This window comes from Diprion similis, chromosome 13 (assembly GCF_021155765.1).
Source record: "Diprion similis isolate iyDipSimi1 chromosome 13, iyDipSimi1.1, whole genome shotgun sequence".
Lineage (NCBI taxonomy): Eukaryota > Metazoa > Arthropoda > Insecta > Hymenoptera > Diprionidae > Diprion > Diprion similis.
The window spans coordinates 1,974,927-1,998,912 of NC_060117.1; the positions used below are offsets into that span (position 1 = coordinate 1,974,927).

The window sequence follows — 23,986 nt, forward strand, 5'->3', positions numbered from 1 at the left end:
AAAAAAAAATTAAACAAAAGTAGAAAAAAAATTTGGCCCACGTTTTCCTTAACAGGGTGGGGGGGGGGGGGGGGGGGGGGGGGGATTTTTTTGTGTCATTCACCGGATTTTTGATAATTTTTTTTCACATCTCCAAAAATTTTGCCATTCGCAATCGACTTCGAATACTTATAAAATATAAACGGTTCGATACAAGAAAAAAAAAATTCTGAAAAAAATTTAGGTCACATTTTTTACCGAGTAGAATGTTAAGAAAAAAAAAAAAAACATCAAATAATTTTGAAATAGTCGGGGTTTAACACCGCTCAGGTTGGCGTGGAACACCCTGTACATAAGTATACCTATAATACGTAACGCATTGACGTTTGGTGAAAAAATAACGTGCGAAATAAAATCTCGTTTCAAACCTAACTTGAGCTGACCTTACCCAATCCGATAGATGTAACGTAGATCGTGTCAGTAATGAAACGAAAAAATCGTCTACATAACGCGATTATATTGGCGCTGTTGTTGTTATTATTAATATGATTATTATTATTATTAATACTACTATCGCTTAATTATCTGTAACATCGGTATATCGTAGATATAATAATTTCTAGAGTCATTCGTTCTTTACGTTTAACGTACACGTACGTATTCGTGTGATAATACATTTTTATTAGGTACGTACCATGTTAAAAAAAAAAAAAAAAAGAAAAAAAAAAAGTCTATCGTCTGCGAACCGTTTCATTAAATATTTTTATCGGTTGCCAGGCACACGATAATAATACACAATATACTTGTATTTATAAGTTACACAAAACGTAATGTGTACATTCTATGTATCGTTAGTACCTAATAATATAATCGTGATAATAATACAAATCGTTTTTCCAATTTTCAAATGTAATTAAATTAATACGAAAAAAAAAAAAAAAAAAAAAATTGCTGAAAAATCCTTCGTTCAATAATTATAAATATGCAATTATGTTTAATTATTCTTTTTAGTAAGTTTTTCCTTCTCCCCTTTCTCACGTATATTATCTGCCCTTTTCGTCGATCTATGATCTCCAATCAAACACGACGCTATGTTTTAACATATCGACGGATCTATATACACTGTATAATGTGTATGTAAAATAAAATTTTCAAACCAGAGCAGAGAGGTGAATAAAAAAAAAAGAAAATAAAAAACGCCCTAACCGTGTAGAACAAAGAAGAAGAGGAAGAAGAAGAAAATAAAAATAAAAAATCACGTCGACTATTTGAGAAAAGAAAATATAAAGAAAAAAGAAAACGAAAAAAAAAAAAAATTAGAATCTTAGAATATAAAGTCAAGAGGCGAATGCTAAAAGAAAAAAAGAAAATAAAATACGTAAAAATGACCCAATAAACGAATGTATGAATGAATGAATGAATGAATGAATGAATCAACGATCGATCATGGAACGAATGTGAGACGACAAAAAAAAAACAAAGAAACAAATTCTTCCCTGAAACCGATGCGAATAAAATCACTGTTGCGAAAAAATCGGCCGATCAGAGATAGAGCGCATCGCGCAGCGCTTCGGGTAAAGTGTTCCGTCGTGCGCGTTGCGTTGCGTCACGTCGCAGCGCAGCGCAGCGCAGCGCAGCGGCTGTGTTTCGCGCGCACCCAGATAAGAGAAATAAACGAATATATTTTCGGCGGAGGTCTGCCTGTCGACCCTGACCAGCCCTACCTCCTCGCGAAACTCCGAGGCCCGGGGAATCGATTACCTACCTCCCCCTCCCCCTCCCTCTCTCGCGTTGCGTTGCGTTGCGTTGCGTTACACGCCTCTCCCGCTATCTATCTGCTGCCTTTTGCAAATTAATGCGTCGTCCATTTAATTCTACCGCTCTTGCGCTAAAACGTGCGCTGTTTGAAGATCCACGATTTAAATGCAGATCGAATGTTCATTCGACGCAGCGCAAAGCAATTTAATTCCGAATCTGGTAAGGGTCGAAAATATTCCGTTTTTTTTTTTTTCTTTGAGTTTCTTTTACAATTGGATGTTTTTTTTTTTTGTTTTTTTTTCTTTCTTTTATTCATTTATTTGTTAGCACATTTTCATCTCTGAACGTTGGATAATTATTTTCACATTTTTTTTATTTTCATTATCGTGAAATCTATCCGAGACAAAACAAGCTGGAAATAAGAAGGAGAGAAAAAATTATGATAGAAGTGAAAAATTCTCGTCGAATGAAGGTCAGAAATTTAATTTGTTTTTACGTCATGTGAAAAACGACGTTTCGGCCGGGCCCTGCCGACCATCTTCAGGCTAGAAAGATTACGAAATGTTTTTTTAAACATTTGTTTCTTTAACAATGACAAATATGACGTATTGATTATGACATTGTCTAGTAAATTCTAATGTACATATGTACATAAAAAAAATATATTTTCATAATACTAAAATGTCGACTTGAAGATGGTCGGCAGGGCCCGACCGAAACGTCGTTTTTTACGCGATGCAAAAAGAAATGAAATTTTTTTTACCTTCGTTCGACGAATTTTTCATTCTAAAAAAAAAAAAAAACCGTCACCTGGTCGCGAAAATTCTCCAAAAAGTATGATAAACGAAAATCCGACAAAATCAACGATGTACACAACGCGTTGCTGTTTGTTTCCAGTTTTTCTTTTTTCTTTTTTTTTCTTCCTTCGCTTGCCTTCCATTTATTTCCATTCCTCTTTACTCGCAAAACAGTTTGAATTTTTCTATTTGTCTTTTACGTAGGTGGTTTGTTCACTTACGTTTTTTTTTTTTTTTTTTTTTTTTTTTTTTTTTTTTTTTTTTTTTTTTTTTTTTTTTTTCTCTTTTCTGTTTTCATTTATTTACTTATCTATCTCTTTTTATTCCTACACCTTTCATTTCAAGTTTCGTTTTCGAATCGCGCATCGATTTACACCAAGGTGAATACACACATGTTTACAAATATATGTCTACATGTATGTATATGTATATGTACATATTAATAATATACTGGCTGCGAAACATAAATTCCTTCTCCTTCCTACCAATTGTAATAACAACAAAAACAACAACAACAATGTAATGTAATGACGAATACATTGGCGATTGCAATTTATTACTTACATATACAATTAAAATACCATCAAACGTATATATATATATATATATATATATATATATATATATATAATATGCATGTATGACATGAAGTTGGCGGTTTTGGCAAGGAGTGCCGCACACGTATTTGCAGATTATATCGTATACATATATACATCGTGCTAGCGGAATAATATAACACAGGATGTAACGCCGAACGCGGTCGGAGCGCAGCGTTTCTTTCTCTTTCCCTCCCTCACTCGCTATTTCTTTTCTCATTCGTCAAGCAATAACAGATTCCTCTTCTCTTCTCTTCTCTTCTCTCCACAACGCCCAACTTCATTCTTCGCACATCTATTGACCGCCGCAGCGAAAAATTACTTATAAAATTATCTCGAAGTAGTTAGTATAAGTGATGGAGAGAGAAACAGTAAAAAAAAAATGGCCGCTTCATGATTCTAACTTTATTGTTGAATTGAAAATTTTAACCGTTTCAAGTTTCAATTAGCTACTAATGCAATCATATACATCTATATACTCATGCATTTCAAACTTATATTTTTTCATCTGCATTGTTGAAATATTTCCATCACATTATTAACTTTTTCACCGATAATAAAATCCGCAATTTTCACCAACGTTAAGAAATTATTATTATTATTATCATTTTGTTCCAGATATTCCTAGATTTTATTTTAGAGAGGTCGTAGCTATCAACCGAGTAGAAAAAAAAAAAAAGAAGACAGACATTATATATATATATATATATATAAAAACTAGGATAATTCTCGAAAATTTTATTTTTAACCGGTCGGCCGCAATTACTCGAATTTTTCGTAATAAATACCGATGTGGGTGTTGTTTTTTCTCTCTCTCTCTCTTCTCTCCTTATTCCCTTCCTCCGTGATATTTCTACAGCCATCGTACGGATTCGACTCGCCCCAACACAAAAGAAGTAGAAACGAAAAGGTGAAGAAAAAAAAAAAAATTAACACGAAGTACAAAATAGAAAAAAAAAAAAAATGAAACTCCGTCGTATCGCTAAGAGCTGACGGGTGGCGTTGCGATCGTATTATTATCATTGTTATTATTATTATTATTATTATCATTAGTTCGCCAATATTTTCCGGCAAACGTTGAGAACATGGCGAGAGTCGAGGGGTGGAAGGGACGGAGAGTGAAGAGTGGTGAGGAGAGGAAAGGAGAGGAGAGGAGAGGAGAGGAAAGAGAGGAGAGAGAACCAGATACCGAAAGCCAGCCGTCGGGTTTCCCTCTCGCGACGCGACGCGGGTGGCCTTGAAGTGTCGTTGAGCGTTGTGGTAGGTCGTGGCGTCCCGCCACCATCAACTCCCACCCCCACCTCCACCTCCACCTCCGCCTTCACCTTCACCTCCGCCTCCGTCGCCGCCGGGATCTGATACACATCGTGAGGTACAGAGATCCAGGGTTTCGTGAGAGGGAGGGAGAGAGAGAGAGAGGGAGGGTAGGAGGGCGAGGGGGGGTGTGTCTGTTTAGAGATAGCGCCTAGCGGCCATTACTCGCGAATTTTCGTCGAAATGTATTACGATCGTTGCACACCGACCCACGCAACGTATCGAAATTACAGAGTTAATCTCCTCTCCTGTTTGTCTTCTATCGCACCCACCACCCCCCACCCCCATCACCCCAACAAGCCGCTTCCGACCTCGGACGGTGGTTTTATTTTTTTTTATTTTTATTTTTTCAGTTTCGTTGTTGCATTTTTTTTTATTTTATTTTTTATATATATATATATATATTCTTTCCCCGGTGCTAGCAAATTTCACACGATACTCGCAATATCGATATAGTTTTGCGAAGTGAAGTAATTCGTTTTTTTTCTTCATTTGCTCGTCGTTGCACGCGCGGTGAAAACGTGACGTACGTCGCGGTACGTGCGAGGAGTTTCGGAGAAAAAAAAAAAAAACAAAATGAACAATAAAAAAGAAAGAAAAAAACGAACAATATTTTTCTCCACCCCCGTGTCCAAAGGTAGAAACAAAAAAAAAAAAAACAAAAAAAAAACGGCGAAAGAAAGAAATTTCAGAAAAGAATGAATGGACGGCGAGGGGGAGGAGGAGGGATGAAATAATGATAAAAAAAAAATAGTAAATTAAAAAAAAAGTGAGACATCGAACGAGTTACGAGGGCTGCATTATTTATTTATATATATATAATATATATATGCACGAACTGCATCGAACATATATATATATATATATATCTATATATATCTATATGTGCGCACATTATACCTCACACGTTAAGAGTATTATGAACGATTCATTCAACTGCGCGGATTTGTTTTTTACAATATTGTTTGCTGTTTTCATCGTCGTCGTCGTGCAGATCGTTTTATACGTTATAAAACATCCTCTCTTTAGATATACGTTATACTTACACATCTTATCTTTGTGTGTATAAATATAAGTGTGAACTTCTCTCGCTCTATTACGGAATTACCACAGTTATGAACAGTTAGAGCTTTATACTGAACAATTTTTATTTATCTTTATGTATACATATACATATATATATATATATCGATTCCATGCAGGCTATAACGTACAGAATAAATAATAACACAGTGCATAACATATGTAATTAATTGCATCCCGTCGCGTCATGCTGTGGTTGTATTATTGTGAATGTAATTAAATATGCAAATTAATGTAGTAGGCGGCCTTCCTTATACTTTCTTATAACAAACTTCCTTGCTTCGTTATAATTCTCGTTTCCTCAATAACTCCAACGTCTCTTTTGTTACAAACATTTCATCTATTATTAAAGATGAAAATCAATCGTTAAATTAACTAGCTACTCCACAGTTCAAGGATCCACGTTATGCAACGTTCGTTGAGGTTATGTTAGGTCAGGGTCAAGCCTGCGGAATTGCGCCACCAGGCAGCGTTGGTTTCGGTGCAAAGATTCAATCATCTTTTACACAATAATTGCAACAGAATTTTTCCCCCATTTTATAATAATAATAATAATAATAATGTATACTATATCACGGATGAGAAACAAATTTTCACAACCAAATCATACGAAATAAGATAAAAACTCTATTCCATTCTTTTCTATTTTTGTACTCCGTGCGTGTAGGAGAAAAAAAATTTATAGCATCATAATGCAAAATAACTTGCAAAAAAAAAATAAATAAATAAACAAAATATTATACACGTATTATGTACGTAAAAAAAAAAAAATTCATCCGTCTCTGGTGTTACAATAAACGATTTACTGTTTCGACAGATGTGCTGCTCTCCTCTATCTCTATCTATCTATCTCTCTCTCTCTCTCTCTCTATACGTCTTTCTCTCTAATCTACGGTATACGTAACACGGTGCCTACGTAGTCGCGTTTTGGACGATTCTCAAGGCTACGCCGCCGCCAAAAATACCGATAACAAGAGAGAGAGAGAGAGAGAGAGAGAGAGAGATGCGCAAAAAAAGTAAGCTAAAATAAAAAAAATAAAAAAATCACCGCGCGTCACCTCTTCTTTTATTTTTCGCACGTATCGCCGTTGTACCAGGGCTCATGTTCCCGAGTTACGTATATACAGTACAATTGAAGCGATAGGTGCACGCACGCACGCATACGTGCTCAGTCGGTATTATCGCAGCGCGCATCGCGCACGCGCATGCGCGTAAAGAGCGCTGTAGGTGTAACAAGCATTGTAAACCTGCTGCAGGCCGACCAATCTACGAGCCTAACCTCGACCAAAAACCGCACGATACAAGAGTGAGTGCAAAGTGTGCAATCTCGGTCTGGGAAACGCCGCGTAACGCGACATTCGCGCGTATCCTAGGTCAGGAGACAAGACGAGACGAGACGAGACGAGACGAGACCGGAGGCGAGGTGAACCAAAACGCCGCCATTAAGGATGACGATGAAGAAATCGCGACAGGATGAGAGATTATTTACCGGAGAGTAAAACGAACGGGTGTTAAAAAACAACCGAAGATGACGGAAGAAGAATGAAAAAGAAAAAGAAAAAAGAAAAAACAAAAAAAGAGCAAAGCAAAGGAACAACATTTAAGCAAATAAAGACCATGAAAATGAAAAAAACATCTTTTTTTTCACAATCAATAGCATTGAGAAGCGAAGGATGAACAGATGCGGGAAGTAGATCATTAATATATGAAAAAACTGATAGGCAGGGTTAAGGAATAATTACTATAAGGATATCGAAAATATTTCCAAAGTTTTTTTGGGTTGAAAATAAAGAAGAAGAAAACAAAAAAAAAAAAAATCCCCGAGACCCCATCTATTCATTTATTGCAGTCGCTGAATTTATTTCCCATACATACGTATTTATACTATTCGTTGAATGAAGACGTGACAAATTTTAACCTTGTAAAAAAGCAAGAATAATGTTTAATCCATAAATAGAAAAAAGTAAGACAAAGGAGAGGAAAAAAAAAAAAAACAAGCCAGACAGTAACTCTATGTAGAATTTTGGATATAAGACGATCCGTCATGCCACCGATTTTCGTTTTCTTTATTCATTTTATTTCATGTCGCTTGCATTATTATATTATATCGCTTCGTTCAGTTGATTTTCATTAATAAAAAGAAAATAAGAATAAAAACAAGACGAGGAGGTATAAGAAGGGAGCTGGGGATAAAATAAAAATAGTTTCCCCCGGTTGTGGGCACAGAGAGCAGGAACGAATCGATGAACCTTGAGAGGAGTGAAGAAAAAAAAAAAAAAGAGAGAAAGAAGAAAAGGAAACAAGAATGGCCAGACACTAGCCTAGCCTAACCAAACTTATCTTGACTGTGTATGTATAGGTATGTAACAATGCATGTATAAATACATACCGAGGCTTAAACATTGAAGAGACGACTTTAAAATCAAAAATAAATACCTAGGATAAACAAACGAACAAAGTGCTAAGAGAAAAACGAGGTATGTGGAAAAAAATTTTTAGCTTGAAATAAAAATTCATACTGTAGTTATGACATTAATAACGTATAATAATCGTTGTACAAAATGTGGCTCGTATTTTGGTGAAGAATAAAAAAAAAAAAAAAAAACTCTTTTTTTTTTTTTTTGGTTTCCTTTTTTTACCCTTTAAATTTATTTTTGGGATAAGGGTGGGGATTTTCCCTCTGTCCTCGAGACGACAAGTATATAATAATATAATCTTAGAAACGATAAGAATTAAAATGACGACGATGACAATAATGATATGAATAATAAGAAGAGTAACGGCACAGCCGATAACGTCGAGGTCGATAATATCGATGGTTAATATAAAAAAAAAATACGAATAATGGCAATGAAACTGCCGCATGAATTTTGCACACAAAAATAACCCGGCTGTCATGGCCAGCGCCGAAAAATGTCTGCGACCCTGCGAATGTGCACCAAAGTGTGATTATTATTCGTATGAAAAAGGGGGAGAGGAGAGAGAGAGAATTTGGTTACACATTGTACAAGGTCAGGATCGTCGGCCCAGGTTGAGGTGTGTGACGTCACCGACGTCTCGTGGCCTTAAACTTGCCACCTCTCGACGCCACGGCCGCCACACCCGCCCCCCACCCCTTTCCTCGAGTGTTCCATAGCGTCCCGACGGCGTGCGTCGCGCGCTGCTGTCGTCTCGGGGGCCACGCCACGCAGAATCGCGCCTATGAGAGATTCCGCGGAAATCGAAGCCAACGGCGGGTGCAGTTTTGCGTAGGATTTTCTTTTTTTTTTCAAATTTCTTCTTTTTTCCTGATCACGGTTTTCAAGAGGAAAAATTAATTTGCAAGATATTGGTTATATTGACGATGTGGGCCTGAATCAATCTTTTTTATCGATTTTCGAGAGAAGCGATTTTTATAGGCTGGAATCGTTTTTTTTTTTACCTGTTTCTGGATTGCACGTTTCAAGTTCTGAGGCAATAACTTGTTGAAATCGATCTTTTGCCCGTAGATTTTTGGTAGAATCGATTTTCACACGTCCGATTCCTAGTCGATCCCGAGATCGATTTTTTATACAAAATCGATTATACCTCGACTCGTTTTCATGACAATTTTCTAAAATCTTCAAAAATTTGTCAAATTAAATTTTAACTTTTCTAAAAATCCGGTATTACGTATACATACAATTGCATATACATGTCATTCTACATTCAAAAATGAAACATATTCTGAGGATACGAGCAAAACATTTCCTCGTTCGACCAGTTTTTTGGAAAATTTTTACATATTCATAATAATACAACAATTTACGTATATATATATATGCAAAACGATGGCAACTCTCAAGGTGAATACTTTGGTTAATTTTGCATAAGATTGAAGTTTACCGGAACGTTTCGCAATCGTCAAGTTTTGTGAAAAATTTGCGACTATCCTGCCCCCTCCCCTCCCCATCAAAAAAAAAAAAAAAATTATATCGTTACCCTCCCCAACCGTGGAAACTTTAACCTCGCGATCTGGCACGGAATGCACCGTTCATTATATACCTCATACCTACTCGTAGATACACAATGAGCCACTCCACCTCCATTACAGTCGCATTCTTCCTCTCACTCTCGTTCTCACTTTCACTCTTTCCTTCACTCTCGCTCTCTACGATACAACGTCCTTCCTCTCATGTCTCGAACGTGACGCAGAATGTTTTTACACCATATTTTTTCTACCTTATATATATTTTTCGCGACTAGGACCTGCGCTCTTCAGCCGCGTCTCGACTTCACTTCACTTCACTTCACTTCATTCCGAGTGTACGACTTTTACTTAAGAGTGTATCACCATCGCATCATTGACGCTATTTATTATTTTCCTTTCAAAGTTTTTCCTTTTTTTTTTTTTTCGTTTCATTCATTCGGTAGTGTGCCCCCCCCCCCCCCCCCCCCCTCCCAATCTATTCAGGCTTTTTTTTCTATATTTCTTTCTACTCTCTTCTTTTCTTTCCTTTTCCTTATACCGATATTATCACGTCTCGTTTCGTGGAAAACGATAAATAGAAGAAAAAAAAAAAGAAGAAAAAGGAAAGAAAGAGAGAGAGAGAGAGAACGCCACGAAATAAGGGGTTTCGGGTTTCGGTACCGCGACTGTTCGGCGGCAAAAAGGGAAAGTATATAAAAAAAAAAAAAAACGAAACAGAGAACCGCGCAAGCTCAAACCCTCCCTTCTTTTTTTGTCGCCCTCTCAACTAACACGATAATAATAATCATTTTTGTACAATATTTTTCGATGTATTTTTTCCTAGTTCTGTTTTTTTTTTTTTTTTTTTTTTTTTTTTTTTTTTTTTTTTTTTGGGACCAATACCGCAGACACGCCCACCACTGTGGTTGCGCTAGGAAATTCCTGCAGTGAGTTATAATTGGCACAGGCATATTCAAACGAGGGAAAATCAATATTCTAAACCTCGAATATATAATTAAAGTCTTATGCAATCAAGTGAATGTCGAATTTGCATCGCAGTTTACATGATTTTCTTACTACGTTCTCTGGTTAGATCAATTTTCACGCGATATTATATATGGGGAATTCCATAGAAACTTGACGAGCGTTTAAAAAATTTTCTGCAATTGATCCAACTCTGAAACAGTATCTTGATGTTTTCTCGTCAAATTTCTTATTCAACTGTTCGATTATTTGTAAATATTTTTGAGGTGATTTTGAAAAGGACTTTTTTTTTAAACTCTCGAAAAAAAAAAGGAAAAAAAAAATTCCCAGAAACGGTATTTACTTTTTAAAAAATTTTTAAAACCGGTTTCGTTGTGAAGCGATTTTTTTCTATCACTTTGCCGCATTCAACGTTCCTCATCTTCACTTCACAATGAATCTGGTCTAGAAATGTTTTAGATGAGAAATAGAAGTTTTGAAATTTTTTGGGGCATTTTTCAGATCGTTTAAATAATGTTTTAGTTCATCAAAAATAATTAAAAGTACTAAAAAAAAAAAAAAATTTTTTTTAAATCAACCCATCATGGGTCCTATCTTGAAATGTTTGAAAAACAAGATAAGAGTTTTTGAGAATTTGCAAAAAGTTCCTTTTCAAAATCACACGCAATATTTATGAATAATCAACCATTTCATTAAAAAAATCTCTCCACTCAGGCTTTGACCTTAAAAATTTTGACATCTGACACATAATTTTTCACAATATTTACCACACTTTTAAGTCGTATCCTTAAATAAAACGGTTCTTGAAAATTTTTTGAAAATTCCGATTTTAAAAAAATGCAAAAAAAAAAAAAAAAAAAAAAAAAAAATTAGTGCTTTTCAAAGTGAAACCAATCATATAAAAAAAATTGCGGACCAAATCCGAGAGGCCAAGGAGTTGCACGTAGGTCGAAATAAGCTGAATTACTTCGTACTTATATGCATATCCACACAATAACAAGAGATGACTCGACTTATCGTTAATCGTCGTACCCACATCGCCTTGTGTTTCAGCTGTTCCCTTAACACAACGCAACGCAACGTCCAAGGATACAAGAATGTAAGTTCAGGGTTAGATCGCGACAAAACGATGTTAGGTAAAAAAAAAAAAAAAAGAAACGACACGAGGTAGTAGAATTTCCTAGCCACCTTATCTCTCTCTCTCTCTCTCTATCGCCTTTTCTTTCATCGTCACTTTCAGCATTGCATACGAATCGTACATACACGCGCAAGCAAGCTCCCATTGCTCATATTACACCCGTATTCCACTAGGTACAAGTAATCCATTATATACATATTCGCACGCGGTACGCGATAAACAATAAATAATTGGCGAACATAATAGCTCGGGTATGTAACTCAGGTATACATATACATACACGGCTTATTCTCACACCCTATAGATATATATTGCAACATGTACAATATTGTTGCACGGCTATTACACGTAACGACGGGGATTGTACGGTGTATGGCAATTTGTGATGTGCAAAAATTTTATAACGCATATTTTTTTTTTTTTTTTTTTTTATCTCTGTAACTAAACGTATGCATACATATGCACATATATACATATATGTGTGTGTGTGCATACATATTATAATATCTGTCTTTCGGCGATTTTTCTCATTCTCTGTACACAGCTGGCGGAGGTATTTACATCACACCACATCCATATATGCATATACATTAGGGTGGCGTAAAAAAACCGACTGTTTTTTTTTTTTTCTTTTTTCGAGTCTCGCGTGACAAAATGTTAGTTTTTGATGTTTTAAGAGCCCGCTCCGAAGGACAGTCGAAAAAAAATTTTTAGAGGACGCTCCAAATTTTAAAAAATGTCGAAAATCGTAAAAAAAAATTGTATTTGCGGTATTTTGTTTGATATTCAATTCATGTCATCGTGTATTGTTATAGATTCTTTCTTACTAAATTGTGCTAAAAAAAATTTATCAAATTTTAATATGAATATTAAAAAGTCCCTCGAAAAGATCTAAAGAAATGCACCAAAAAATTGAAAAAAAAAAAAATTATCAGCGACCTATCAAAATTCAAATTTTGAACTGAAACTTACGGAAGCTAATTTTTTTTTGTCTATAAAATTATACCGTGACGAGGAAAAAAAAAAAAAAAAAACGATTTCTGACGATTTCTGTCGTTTTAAAGAATGTGGAGCGACCTCTTAAAAAAATTTTTTTGAACTGCTCTTTGGAGTGGGCTGTTAAAACATCAAAAACTAACATTTTGTCACACGAGACTGAAAAAAAAAAAAATTGGACGGTTTTTTGCACCACCCTAATATACATGCATACATAATATATATAAATATATTTTACCTAACCATTTATCTGTATACATATATGAGAATACGCGCGCAAGGAAAAATGAGGTATATAAAAATAAAAAGGAGACAAAAGAAAAAAACTCTAGAAACTATGGTAAAAAACAAAAAAAACTCGGTCGAAGGTGCAATAAATATAAATATATATAATATATATGTACATATATACATACACATACGTGCAGCACATGGGTCATATATTGTGATACATGCCTGTCCGTGTATATGTATTACTACGCATAAACGTATGAAATGAAAAAGCTTATTATTAAAGCTTTTCAGGTACGAAAATAAGCGTGTGTGTGTGTGTGTGTGTGTGTGTGTGTGGTGAGGATGACGGAGATGACGGAGATAGAATAAAATTGCGAACAATAGAAAATAAGATGATTTATAAAAGTACATTAAAGGCCGTATTGTTGAAATCTTCGTGATGGAACGAGAGAAAAAAAAAAATTACAGATACATGCAGATTGATAAGAAAAAAAATAGAATAAAAAAAAAGGTTTGAGGGAAAATCATAGAAAAGAAAAAATATTATATGTAGAATCTAGATATTTATATATATTATTCACATGATAAATTTCTCTATAAAATTACTTGGTCTTAAATTTTTTTCCGAAAATTCGCAAAATTTAACAAATGTAAAAGAAAAATCGATTTTCTTCGACTTTCTTCTCTGCAACTAATCTATTATACGTATGTACCTATGGTATTATAATACAACGGTTGCATTGGATTAGATTAGATTAGATTGAGTGAAAATAAAAAAAAGTGTGTGTGTGTGTGTGTGTGTGTGAATGGGGGGGAGGGCAAGACAGGATTAAAAAAGAAATTAATCGCGGGAAAAATTAAGTGAATAATCAATTAGAGAAAACTGAAATCCAAATATCGTGCCAAATTGAGGAAAATCAAGGCAGCCCGTTATCCGTTCTGTAATTATTATAGAGTTTGTGCAAAATGTGCTAATATATATATACACATATATATATAATATTAATAGGTGCCTGTTTACGATTTTCCATTTCCCGCTCAAGTAAGACGGAAAAATGTTTTTTTTTTTTTTTTTATATTTATATTGGAATTTTATTACTCAACAACGGACTGGCATATCGTAAACAGAAATGCATATTTTTTGCAGGAAATTTAACGATCTACAAAAGAAGTCTGTTGCAATTTTTTCGTAAATCTACTGTTTTACAAAAGTTGACAAAAGTATAAATTTTGTATACATACAATACTTTACGTTAAAAACTTATTTCTTATTAAGTAATCGGTAATTTTGGTCAAAATTTCGTTGTTTCAGTACCTTCAGTAAATAAGATAACATATACATTAAAGAAATGTTATGTTTTCTTAATTTTTCAACAATTATTTCATAGCGGAAATAAAAAAAAAAAAAAACAAAAAAAATAAAAAACAATCGTGAAATTTGACATAACTAATTTTATTAACCTTAAATAACTTTTAAACCACTGAATTTACGAAAAAATCGCAAGAGACCTATTTTGTAGATCATTCAATTTCCCACAAAAATATGCGTTGCTCTTTAAGATACGCCGATCCGTTGTTGAATAATAAAATTCAAAAAAAGAAAAAAACAAAATTTCCTGTATTATTTAAACGTGAAATGGGAAATGGCAAGTTTTTTTTTTTTTTTTTTTTTTTGGCCCACCCTAATATCCATACAACGTTAATTATAAATATACGTGGAAAATTCATTTGGATCTAGATTTATCGGCTGATGGTATAACAAAGTGCATAACACGTATCTGCTGAATGTTGTATGTAAATCTACCCACTGGCAGTACTATTATTCACACCGTAACGACCATCGCGAATATGCTGCAGTGTCAATGTTAATGAAATAATTAAGCCTGACGTAACCGAGCCACGACTGCAATGTTATATCGAAAGGATCCGTGATCATCGTTGTCGACATTCCGGCCTCTCACACTTTGCAGCACGTTGTGCATAGGAATAAAAGAGTAAAATATATCCAAAGGATACGAAAACAGCGCCGAGCGACGGAAGGAAAAGGAGCGACGACCAAAGAAATAAATGGCCGATAGAGTATAAAAAATTGTTAGGACAAAAAAAAAAAAAAAAAAAAAATAGAAACAACGACAAGTTCGATTGATAATCGAAGGCGGTAAAAATAAAACTGAGAAACAATTCTGTGTGATAACGAGATGAGAGACGGAAACGGAGGGCGGGTGGGGCGAGAGGGGGGGGGGGGGGGGGAGAGAACGTCACGCCTGCCATCAGCGATAAAAATTTTGAAAGAAAGAAAAAAAAAAAAAAAAAGAAAGAAACATGAAAAACGTGTCGTAACAACTCACGCCGTATTTTAATACTGAATGCAGCGTTGTATGTACGTGGATTGTTACATATATATATAGATGTATGTATAAACAGACGATGAGTGTACAACTTGTGACTGCATAATTACATATTATTCGCATTTTATAGTCTTATTGTTATTCTTGGTCGTGAAATTCGGGATATCCAAACGTTATACGTAGATACGTAAGTCCCATATGCATTTGTATATATATGTATACATGTGTACGTGTATACGTGCAATATATTCCGAAAGACACTAAACGTAAACAAAGAGATGTATTATACTAGACGTGTTTGCTGTGTCTGTGTGTGTTTGTGTTTGTGTTTGTATGGGTACAAGATGTAGCGACTCGAGTTCAAATTTTTTTTAATAATCTGTTCCTTTTTTCGTCTCTTCAGCCTCCTCCTCCTGCTCCTCTTTCTTCTTCTTCTTCTTCTTCTTATTCTTCTTGTTCCAGCAAAATCGTCAGTCGCGAAACCGTTTAATTTAACGCGATATCGTGCAGTGCGTGTTAAAAAAAAATTTGACAGAAATGATTTAGTTTTTACCTTGATGTATAATCATTGTTTAAACAAAAATTTATTGCTAGGCGACAAGCAGTACAGTCGAAGAAGAAGAAGAAGAAGAAGAGGAGGAAAATCGATGATGTACGCGTAAATGGCAAAAAATTTGATTACGAAGAGGAATCTTCGAGCAATCAAGATGAGGGAAAATGCGGCAAGGAAAATTGAAGCAAGTAAAACAAAATATAAAGAAAAAAATTAGGGTATAAATGAATAATATGCGTGCACTTAGGCAGCTTCGTGACATACCACATCGTACATCCACGCATCCATGGTGGTGTCGCAGGTGACTCCGGGGTACATTAAAACACGTATTGAGGTAATCCGTAGTAGAAGACGAGAAGGCTGGTGAAGCGATCCGCCAGAAGAGTCAACACCCAAATCACAACAGAAACTGTCGATAAGTTGTTGCTCCGAAAGGAAGAAGTAGAATAAGAAAAAAAGAAGAAACTTGAGAAAAAGTGAGAACTCAACACTTGTTTTCTTTCTTCTATAGAAACTTGTTCACTTTTCCTGTTTGCAAGTTAAGCTAATTTGGTGGTATTATTATTCTTGTTCTTTTATTATCAGTCAATTATCTAGCTACACATATACAGTTCTATTAATCGATTAAACTCGAACACTCGATTGTGAACCGATTAGTTTCTCAGCACCGTTCAAAGCCGGCAAACCGCCGGAGAACAACAACAAAAACAGCAACGAAGAAACACTGACCGGTTTGGCACACACTGTGTTATTATACTCGTCAATACGGTCCGTGATTGGTATTAAAAATTTGGTAGAAGCGCGCATGACGATCGAAGAAATAGCGCGCGACGAGGGTAAACGAAAAGGTTCAAAAGCGCGAATCGAGTGCAGGTACTTGGACGTTGAAACGGCAGTAGAAACGGCCGACAGCGAAGACTCGGCCTCGCGCAGCGCGTCTGAACTCGACGGTACCGTATCTACTGAAAAACTGAACGTCGCCGGCGCGCCGCCCGAGAATTCGGCGCTCAGCTCGGTCTGACGCCGTTTCGCTGCGCCCTCGCTGCGTCTCGCTGCGCTCCGTTCGGTCGCGTTGCGTTGCGTTGCGTTTCGTTACGTTGCGAGCGTGCGTGCGCTGCGCGTCCGATCTCGACTAGACTTTACTACTGAGCCTCGGCCGGCCGGCTGTTCCCTCTCCAATTGGAGACGCCGCCTGCCGCCAACGCCGCCGCGCCTCTCGCTCCTTCCTTTTCCCCCAATTCCCGGCCTCGCAGCGGCTCCTAATCATCCTCATCATCCTCGTCGTCGTACGTGTATCCGTGTCGATTTAATCAGGGCTGTGCAGAAATCGGCGTATCTACTAAACTCGCCGAAATTATCATGATTTTTAGAACATATTTTCACAAAATTATCCATACCGTTTTGTTGTTTTTTTTTTTTTTTTTTTTTTTTTTTTTTATTCGACGTTAATCGTTATTACGCAGGTTTCGTGCGGTTTTTGGAATCTGAAATTACCCAGAATTTTTATAGTAACCTTTCAATAAATATATTACAGCTGAATAATGACAATTTTTTTTATCCATTAATAGTAACATCTCTTTGGTATTGATAGTACTTTGTACAAGAACGAATTTATCTCTTTGACAGACTTGAAATTCCAGTATTATATTCGTGATTCCCCGACTTTTTCCTACTGTCAAAAATTTCCCAGAGTTTTTCCTGTTTTTAAGGTTTTTCCTATGCATACAAACCCTGCTACCGTCTAATTGGTATTCAAGATAACTCGCAGAGAATGGTTAAATGAAATTAAGGAGCTGTTACGTCGAAGTTGAAATTAAAAAATTATTCAATTTGTCGTTTATTATTATCAATAACTGTGAAAAAAAAAATTGGCAAGCAAAACAGAAATATCTTTAGAATATTTTTCTGAGTTCTACGAAGATTTCACGATTTTCCCTGAAATTTCCTCGAGTTTTCAAGACTCAAACATTCCCTGATTTCCCAGTTCTGTTGCCAGCCTGAGTTTTTATCGTCGCCGTCTTTTACACGAACTAATACGATCGACAGGAAATTCCCCGCCAAATCGAGCTCTGACGGTATCGGAATCTTGCGAGCCACGATTTCTTTCCTTTTTTTCCCACGTTTCGTTTCAGTTACAGAGAATTCTGCTCTATTTCGATTCTCAGTCTTTAGTTTTCCTACGAAATTCTAAAATCCGATGAAACTGCGAGAAAAAAAAATCAGCTCAATACGTCTGCAAAAGCGATTTTGCCGCGTGCACTCGTTGTACGATAATATTGCATGCATGTTTTATAAGTGGAGCAAAATTTAGTCGAAGATAAGTTTTTCGAGATAATAACAATATACAGATACGACGAATCTGTACTTAGACAACAGCACCTAGGATAATACATTTCAGCCTCACCTACCCAGTAGAAATATGCGACAAAAGGAAATTAGAGACTATGAGCTCGGATTCGGCAAAGTGCAATTATCACATACGCTCATTGTGACGTATATATATACACGTAATAACAATGTAGAACCTGAACGCGTAATGAATTTCACGAAGAGAATTTTATTCATCTTGCAATAGACTGTAAAAAAACATATTTTAAATGCATGTTTTTCTTTATAAAATTTTTAAATTTAAAACGATGAGACAAAACTATAATTCGAAGCACTTGAATATACACGAATATTATAATTCTCGAATAATTTTCGTACAATATAGTATACATATATGGACATATATATATATAAGAAATGCTCTAGCCTAGAGAGTAAAAATAATGAGAAATAGAGAAGAAGAATGGAGAGGGGATGAAGAATCGATAAACGAATGACCCTTAATTAAGTTTTCGTTTATCCGTTTAAATCTAACAAAGTATTTACATATACACACTATGATTAATGCACCTACGTGTGTAATAAATGTATCCCCTACGTGCACGTATAATTTAATAAATGATGTGTATCCGTTAAACAACGGCTAATGCCAACGATTTGAAAAGCAAATAAAAGCCTATGAGAGACTCGTTTACCTACATGGTATAATGTAATATAAATACAGGCTGCACGAAGCACGAACAAAGTAGGTAATCGACCATATTATAGTTTGCACCAAGATATCAGAGTATAGATTATAGAGGAAACAACGAAACCCTTTGACAATGGGCTTATCTTACAATTCACACACTCTCTCAATTTCGTTATCGACGTTTTTTGTCCCACGTTATAATAAAACCAAAAGTAATGAAAAAAAATAGCCACAGAATAGACAACGAAATGCACCCGAGTCTCGCTATAAAATTAATTTTTTTTTTATTTTCACCCTCTCATCTTTTCATTTTCGAAATATCTCGGAAAAATTTCTATTCCATTCTCAAACATTTTCTTATTATATACATACATAACGAAGAAAATGGTTGATAAAAAAAATACAAAATCACAAAAAAAGAAAAAAAAAAAAAAAAAAAAATCGTGCAAGCAATAAATCTTTTTTCCCCATCCGATTATTCGTTATTATTTCATTCGTATATATACGAATCATAAAGAAATGACGGTATCTAATGAAAATAAAATACCAAAAAATTTTGTACATCGTGTTTTGAAAAAAAAAAAATTTTTTTTTTTTCTTTTTCACTTTTCTTTTCAGTACCCACCGAGCACAGTCGATGATCGTGTGTTGCTAATATTTTACAGTTGGGACACGAACCTCACCGCCTCCCCACCCCACCCCACCCCACCCCCCCCCCGCCAATGTGCGAAAAATTGAGGGTGCGGAGAGGCGGATGAGGGGTTTCGGGGGGTGAGGGGCGGTGAAGTTTACGGGTCACGGACGAACGCGACGTGCGAGATGGGCCGGCGTCGCGGTCGTCTCTCCGTCCCGGGGTTTTTGGCACTCACAGACACAGTGGCACAGGCGCAGGTCACGTTTGATATACCTATACCTATACACGTATTTTGCAGACGGGAAATTTCAGAGCTCTCGCGCGTACGTACGTACGAAGTACAACGAACACAACGTGTGTGCACAACAGTCTATAATAATTATAAATATTACAAGGGAAACCGGTTTTTGGTTACCGCGTGACGATTTAAAAATATTTTTTCGATTTGGTTTTTTTTTGCATTTTTATTTCAACCCTTGTCGAGTTTTATTCACTCTTTTAAACACCGAATTGCTAGGTTTCAACGCTAATTGGGTTTGCGGATGAAATTTCGGTCCGACTGGTATATATATATATATATATATATATATATATGTTATAACGTTACACCTGTGTACTTTGAATTTCGGCAAAAATTGTCAAAAATTTGGTCTGCGTGTGTGCCACAAAAAAAAAAAAAAAAAAAAAAAAAAATTTAAAAAAATTTAAAAAAAGTATCTATAGAGAGAGAGAGACAAAGAAAAAAAAAGTATTCCTTACAGGTACATATATTAATTATGAATTCTCTGTAAAATGATGAAAAGAGTAATTTTCGCAAGTGAACAATTATTTAAAAAAACTGAAATTTCGTTCGCACGTTGACGTTAAAAATTTCCTTCGTTTCCCCGAGCGTGCAATCAATACTTGTATTATATATATATATATATAAATATATACATATGTGTATAATAAATTACGAGTACAAATCGTAATCAGATTGCAGGATTTCGAGAAAACAGAAAAGAAAGAAAGGAAGAAGAAAAAAAAACACTTGAAAAAAAAAAATACCCACAACTCATAATAGAAACAGGATCAGAATAAAAGAGCTGTTTTCGCTTTCTCTAAATATATACATATATGCTGTACGATAACTAGTGTAATAAAAAAGCATTAAAATTCGAGATGGCGGTTTTTCGTCATCTGTTGTGTACGTCTTTTTCTCGCAAGTTTTTATCCAGCGACTTTATTCCTTTCTTTTCCTCCTGAACCTGCACACAGATGCGGTTTTACACGAAGGCAGAGTTGCTTGGTCTTCGCCACATGCTTTGCACGGGTCTTTGAATTCGCCAAAACTCGTGCTGCAGCAACAGCTATACAACAGCAGCAGCAGCAGCAGCTTTGGGAATATTTATAATACTGCAGGAGGAGAGAGTGACCGAGAAAGAGGGAGAGAATAAATAAGAGAAAGGGAGGAGGAGGAGGGAGAGAGAGAGAAAATGGGGGAGACGAGGGAAAAGGCGTGAGGCGGGGGTGGCAGCACCGACTATGGCCTTGAACTTGACTGCTGCGCCGTTTTTGCAGCGCACAGCCATGGCCCTCCTCGTCGACGTAGTCGTCGTCCTCGTCCTCGTCCCCGTCGTCGTCGTCCGCCGAAAACAACAGACGCCCATTGGCGTAATTTCTGAATTATGACTAGGGTGCGGATAATCATCTATTCATATAAATTAGAAAAAATATTTATATCCTGATACAGTCTAGCAGCGACAAAAATGCGGTATTTATAAGAAGAATTTTTTTTAGTAGAGATAACGATAGAAAAATAATAAAAATAAATGGTGGAAATTGTTTATTGGTATTTAAACTTGGTGAAAAAAAATTTATTTCACTTTATTTTTGCAAAAATTAGTGTATAAAAAAAATCACGTGATCCGAAATATTAAGACAAAAAAGTTGCTCCACGGCCGGCATCATATTTACAGAAGAAGGAGAAGAAGAAGAAGAAGACGAGAAACCGAAAACAGAAAACGTAATCAAGAAAAAATCGCGATCAGCTGGTATCGAATTTAGCGATGAATATTAAGCCGAAAAGAATCGATTGGAAAAAAATAATCGGAAAAGGCCTCGATTGAATCGGTAAAACCGAATGAATTAATCGATTATTCTGTACATATTTCTCAAATTGGTGTATTGAAGGCCAAAATTTTTCAACTTTTAGTGCATACTCAAGTTCGTTGATAATTTCGATCTTAATAAAAAATATGTTTAAATTTCATATATAAAAATATTCATTTACCTTCAACTTGTAATATGAAATAGATGAGAAAATGATAATAACTGATACTCTAATCTGAAAAATTGATGGGAGTAAGAAAAAAAAAGCAAAAACCAATCGAGTTTGAAAAATAATCGATAACTTTTCGTCATTCTCAGCGTTGATACGATATTTGGCAAGGCCTACGCCAATGGATGCGGCCGCTCCATCCGGCACCACACCAGCGAGAGTTGAGGTAGGCAGACTGTATAACAGTCTGGTCGATATCACGCTCTCACTTTCGCATATACATATATACATACAAATATATATATGTATATACATACATATATATGTACTTAGAGTAGATAGCACACAGTGGAATACACAAAATCGTTGAGTTATAGGTGTGTAGATACGTGAAATGAGGATTCGAGTGTTTATAACACGTACGTACGTACGTACATATGCATGCATATATGTATATTAGGGTGGTGCAAAAAAACCGAATATTTTATTTTTATTTTTATTTTTTTTTTTTTTGAGTCTCGTGTGACAAAATGTTAGTTTTTGATGTTTTAATAGCCCACTCCGAAGGACAGTTCAAAAAAAAAATTTTAAGAGGTCTCTCCACATTTTTTAAAACGTCAGAAATCATCAAAAATCGATTTTTTTCTTTCAATTTTTTTTCTCGTCACGGTATAATTTTATAGACAAAAAAAAAACATAAGTTTCCGAAAGTTTCAGTTCAAAATTTGAATTTTGAAAGGTCGCTCATAACTTTTTTTTCCAATTTTTTGGTGCATTTCTTTAAATCTTTTCGAGCGACCTTTTAATATTCATATTAAAATTTCATAAATTTTATACTCGCGATATATGAAAATTCCGAGCATATTTAATTAATACGGTTATATTACGTTAATCGCGACACGCGGAAATTCTTTTCTTACTTCCTCGTCTGCGGAATTTGTGTTTTTGTTTTGTTTTGTTTTCTTTGTCGCCAAGTTTTTCAATTTTTTTTTTTCAATCATCCATTCACGCGATCGGAATTCGTCGATCCGATCGCGGAAAGAGAACCAACGAGATTCCGTAATCGTGAGTAGAAGTGAAAAATTGAATTTCGCAACTTTGAGTCGACGTGCGATTTTTTTTTTATTTATTTATTTATTTATTTTTTTTGTTTATTTTTTTTCTTTTTTATTTCTCCTCTTTCCTTTTATTCCTCTTATTTATTGTATTTCATTGATGCGTCATATTTTTTTTTTTTTTTTTCTTTTGTCCATGAGGCAATAACAAGATGAAAAAGGAAATAAATAAAACCAGAAAAATATGGACAAAATAAAAGAATTGAAGCAAGAGAGAGAAGAAATTTTTTTTTTTTTTTTTATGCAAAAATTGAAAAAAAAAAGTCACAAAAACAGGTGTAAGTACATCGGATCGACGAAAACGACGAGGCAGCGCGTAATTTGAGAACGAAATTACATCATGAAATTTGTATGTTATTATTACGATTATTCGTGTCATCATTGTTAAAATATTTATTCACTGTTATATATATTATTTTTTCTGTGGCCGTTGTTTGTTGTTTTTTTTCTTTCTTTCTTATTATTAATATTTTTTTTTTTTCGCCCGATCGAATTTTGAGTTTTTTCAATTATTATTTCGTTCTTTTCTTTTTTTTTCTTCACCCTCTTATTCTCTCATACTTCAGGCGATGATGACGCGATCGTGTTTGAGTTACAAATTTTTTTCTTTCTTTCTTTCTTTCTTTCTTAATTACACAAAATTATAATAAATTGGGTTACTTACACACACACACACGACACACATGTGTGTGTATTACATATATTATATACTTATATACACGTGTGTCGATGTTCTCACACACACACACACACATACATACACACACGTTCCTGGCAACGAGACCGTGTGATGCAAAAAAAAAGAGAAAACAAACAAACACATGTATACATACATATATATATATATATATGTATATGTGAGAAAATATGGTGCGAAAAAAAAAAACAACAAATGAATCGCTATAAACAATCGGTAACGTTGGAGTGGGAAAAAAAAAAAAAAAAAAACGAAAGAAAGAAAGAAAGAAAATTAAAAACAAACGTAAAACAGAAAATTAAAAAAGAAAAAATTATGTAAAAAATTTGACTGGATCATAACAAAAATATAAATTTCATACTTTTTCCTTAGTTTCGAAACACGCTTGTCAGTTTGCATACCTATAGGTATCGTGTGTATTATAGATTCGTGTATTCCACTGTATGCATATAGGATGATACAGAGGGGATCGACAACAAAGCCGCGGCTGCGAGGTAACAACACGCGTAACGCGGCGTAACATCGCGAACGAAATGTAAATATATATGTATAT

General features: G+C 35.1%; 1 protein-coding gene across 3 annotated transcripts in view; it reads right to left on the minus strand.

Annotated features, from left to right (window-relative positions):
- LOC124413954 (steroid hormone receptor ERR2-like) overlaps window positions 1-23,986 on the minus strand; it is a 39,986-nt gene that overhangs the window by 9,868 nt on the left and 6,132 nt on the right. The window contains exon 1 of one of the 3 annotated variants that reach the window (XM_046894772.1): window positions 15,973-16,195. The exons of 1 other annotated variant lie outside the window; for it this stretch is intronic. In XM_046894772.1, coding sequence (XP_046750728.1) covers window positions 15,973-16,026 — 54 coding nt within the window. In that variant the 5' untranslated portion in view covers window positions 16,027-16,195. Of the gene's footprint in view, window positions 1-15,972; window positions 16,196-23,986 lie in introns of those variants that run through there. One more of the 3 variants, XM_046894773.1, reaches the window with a different exon arrangement.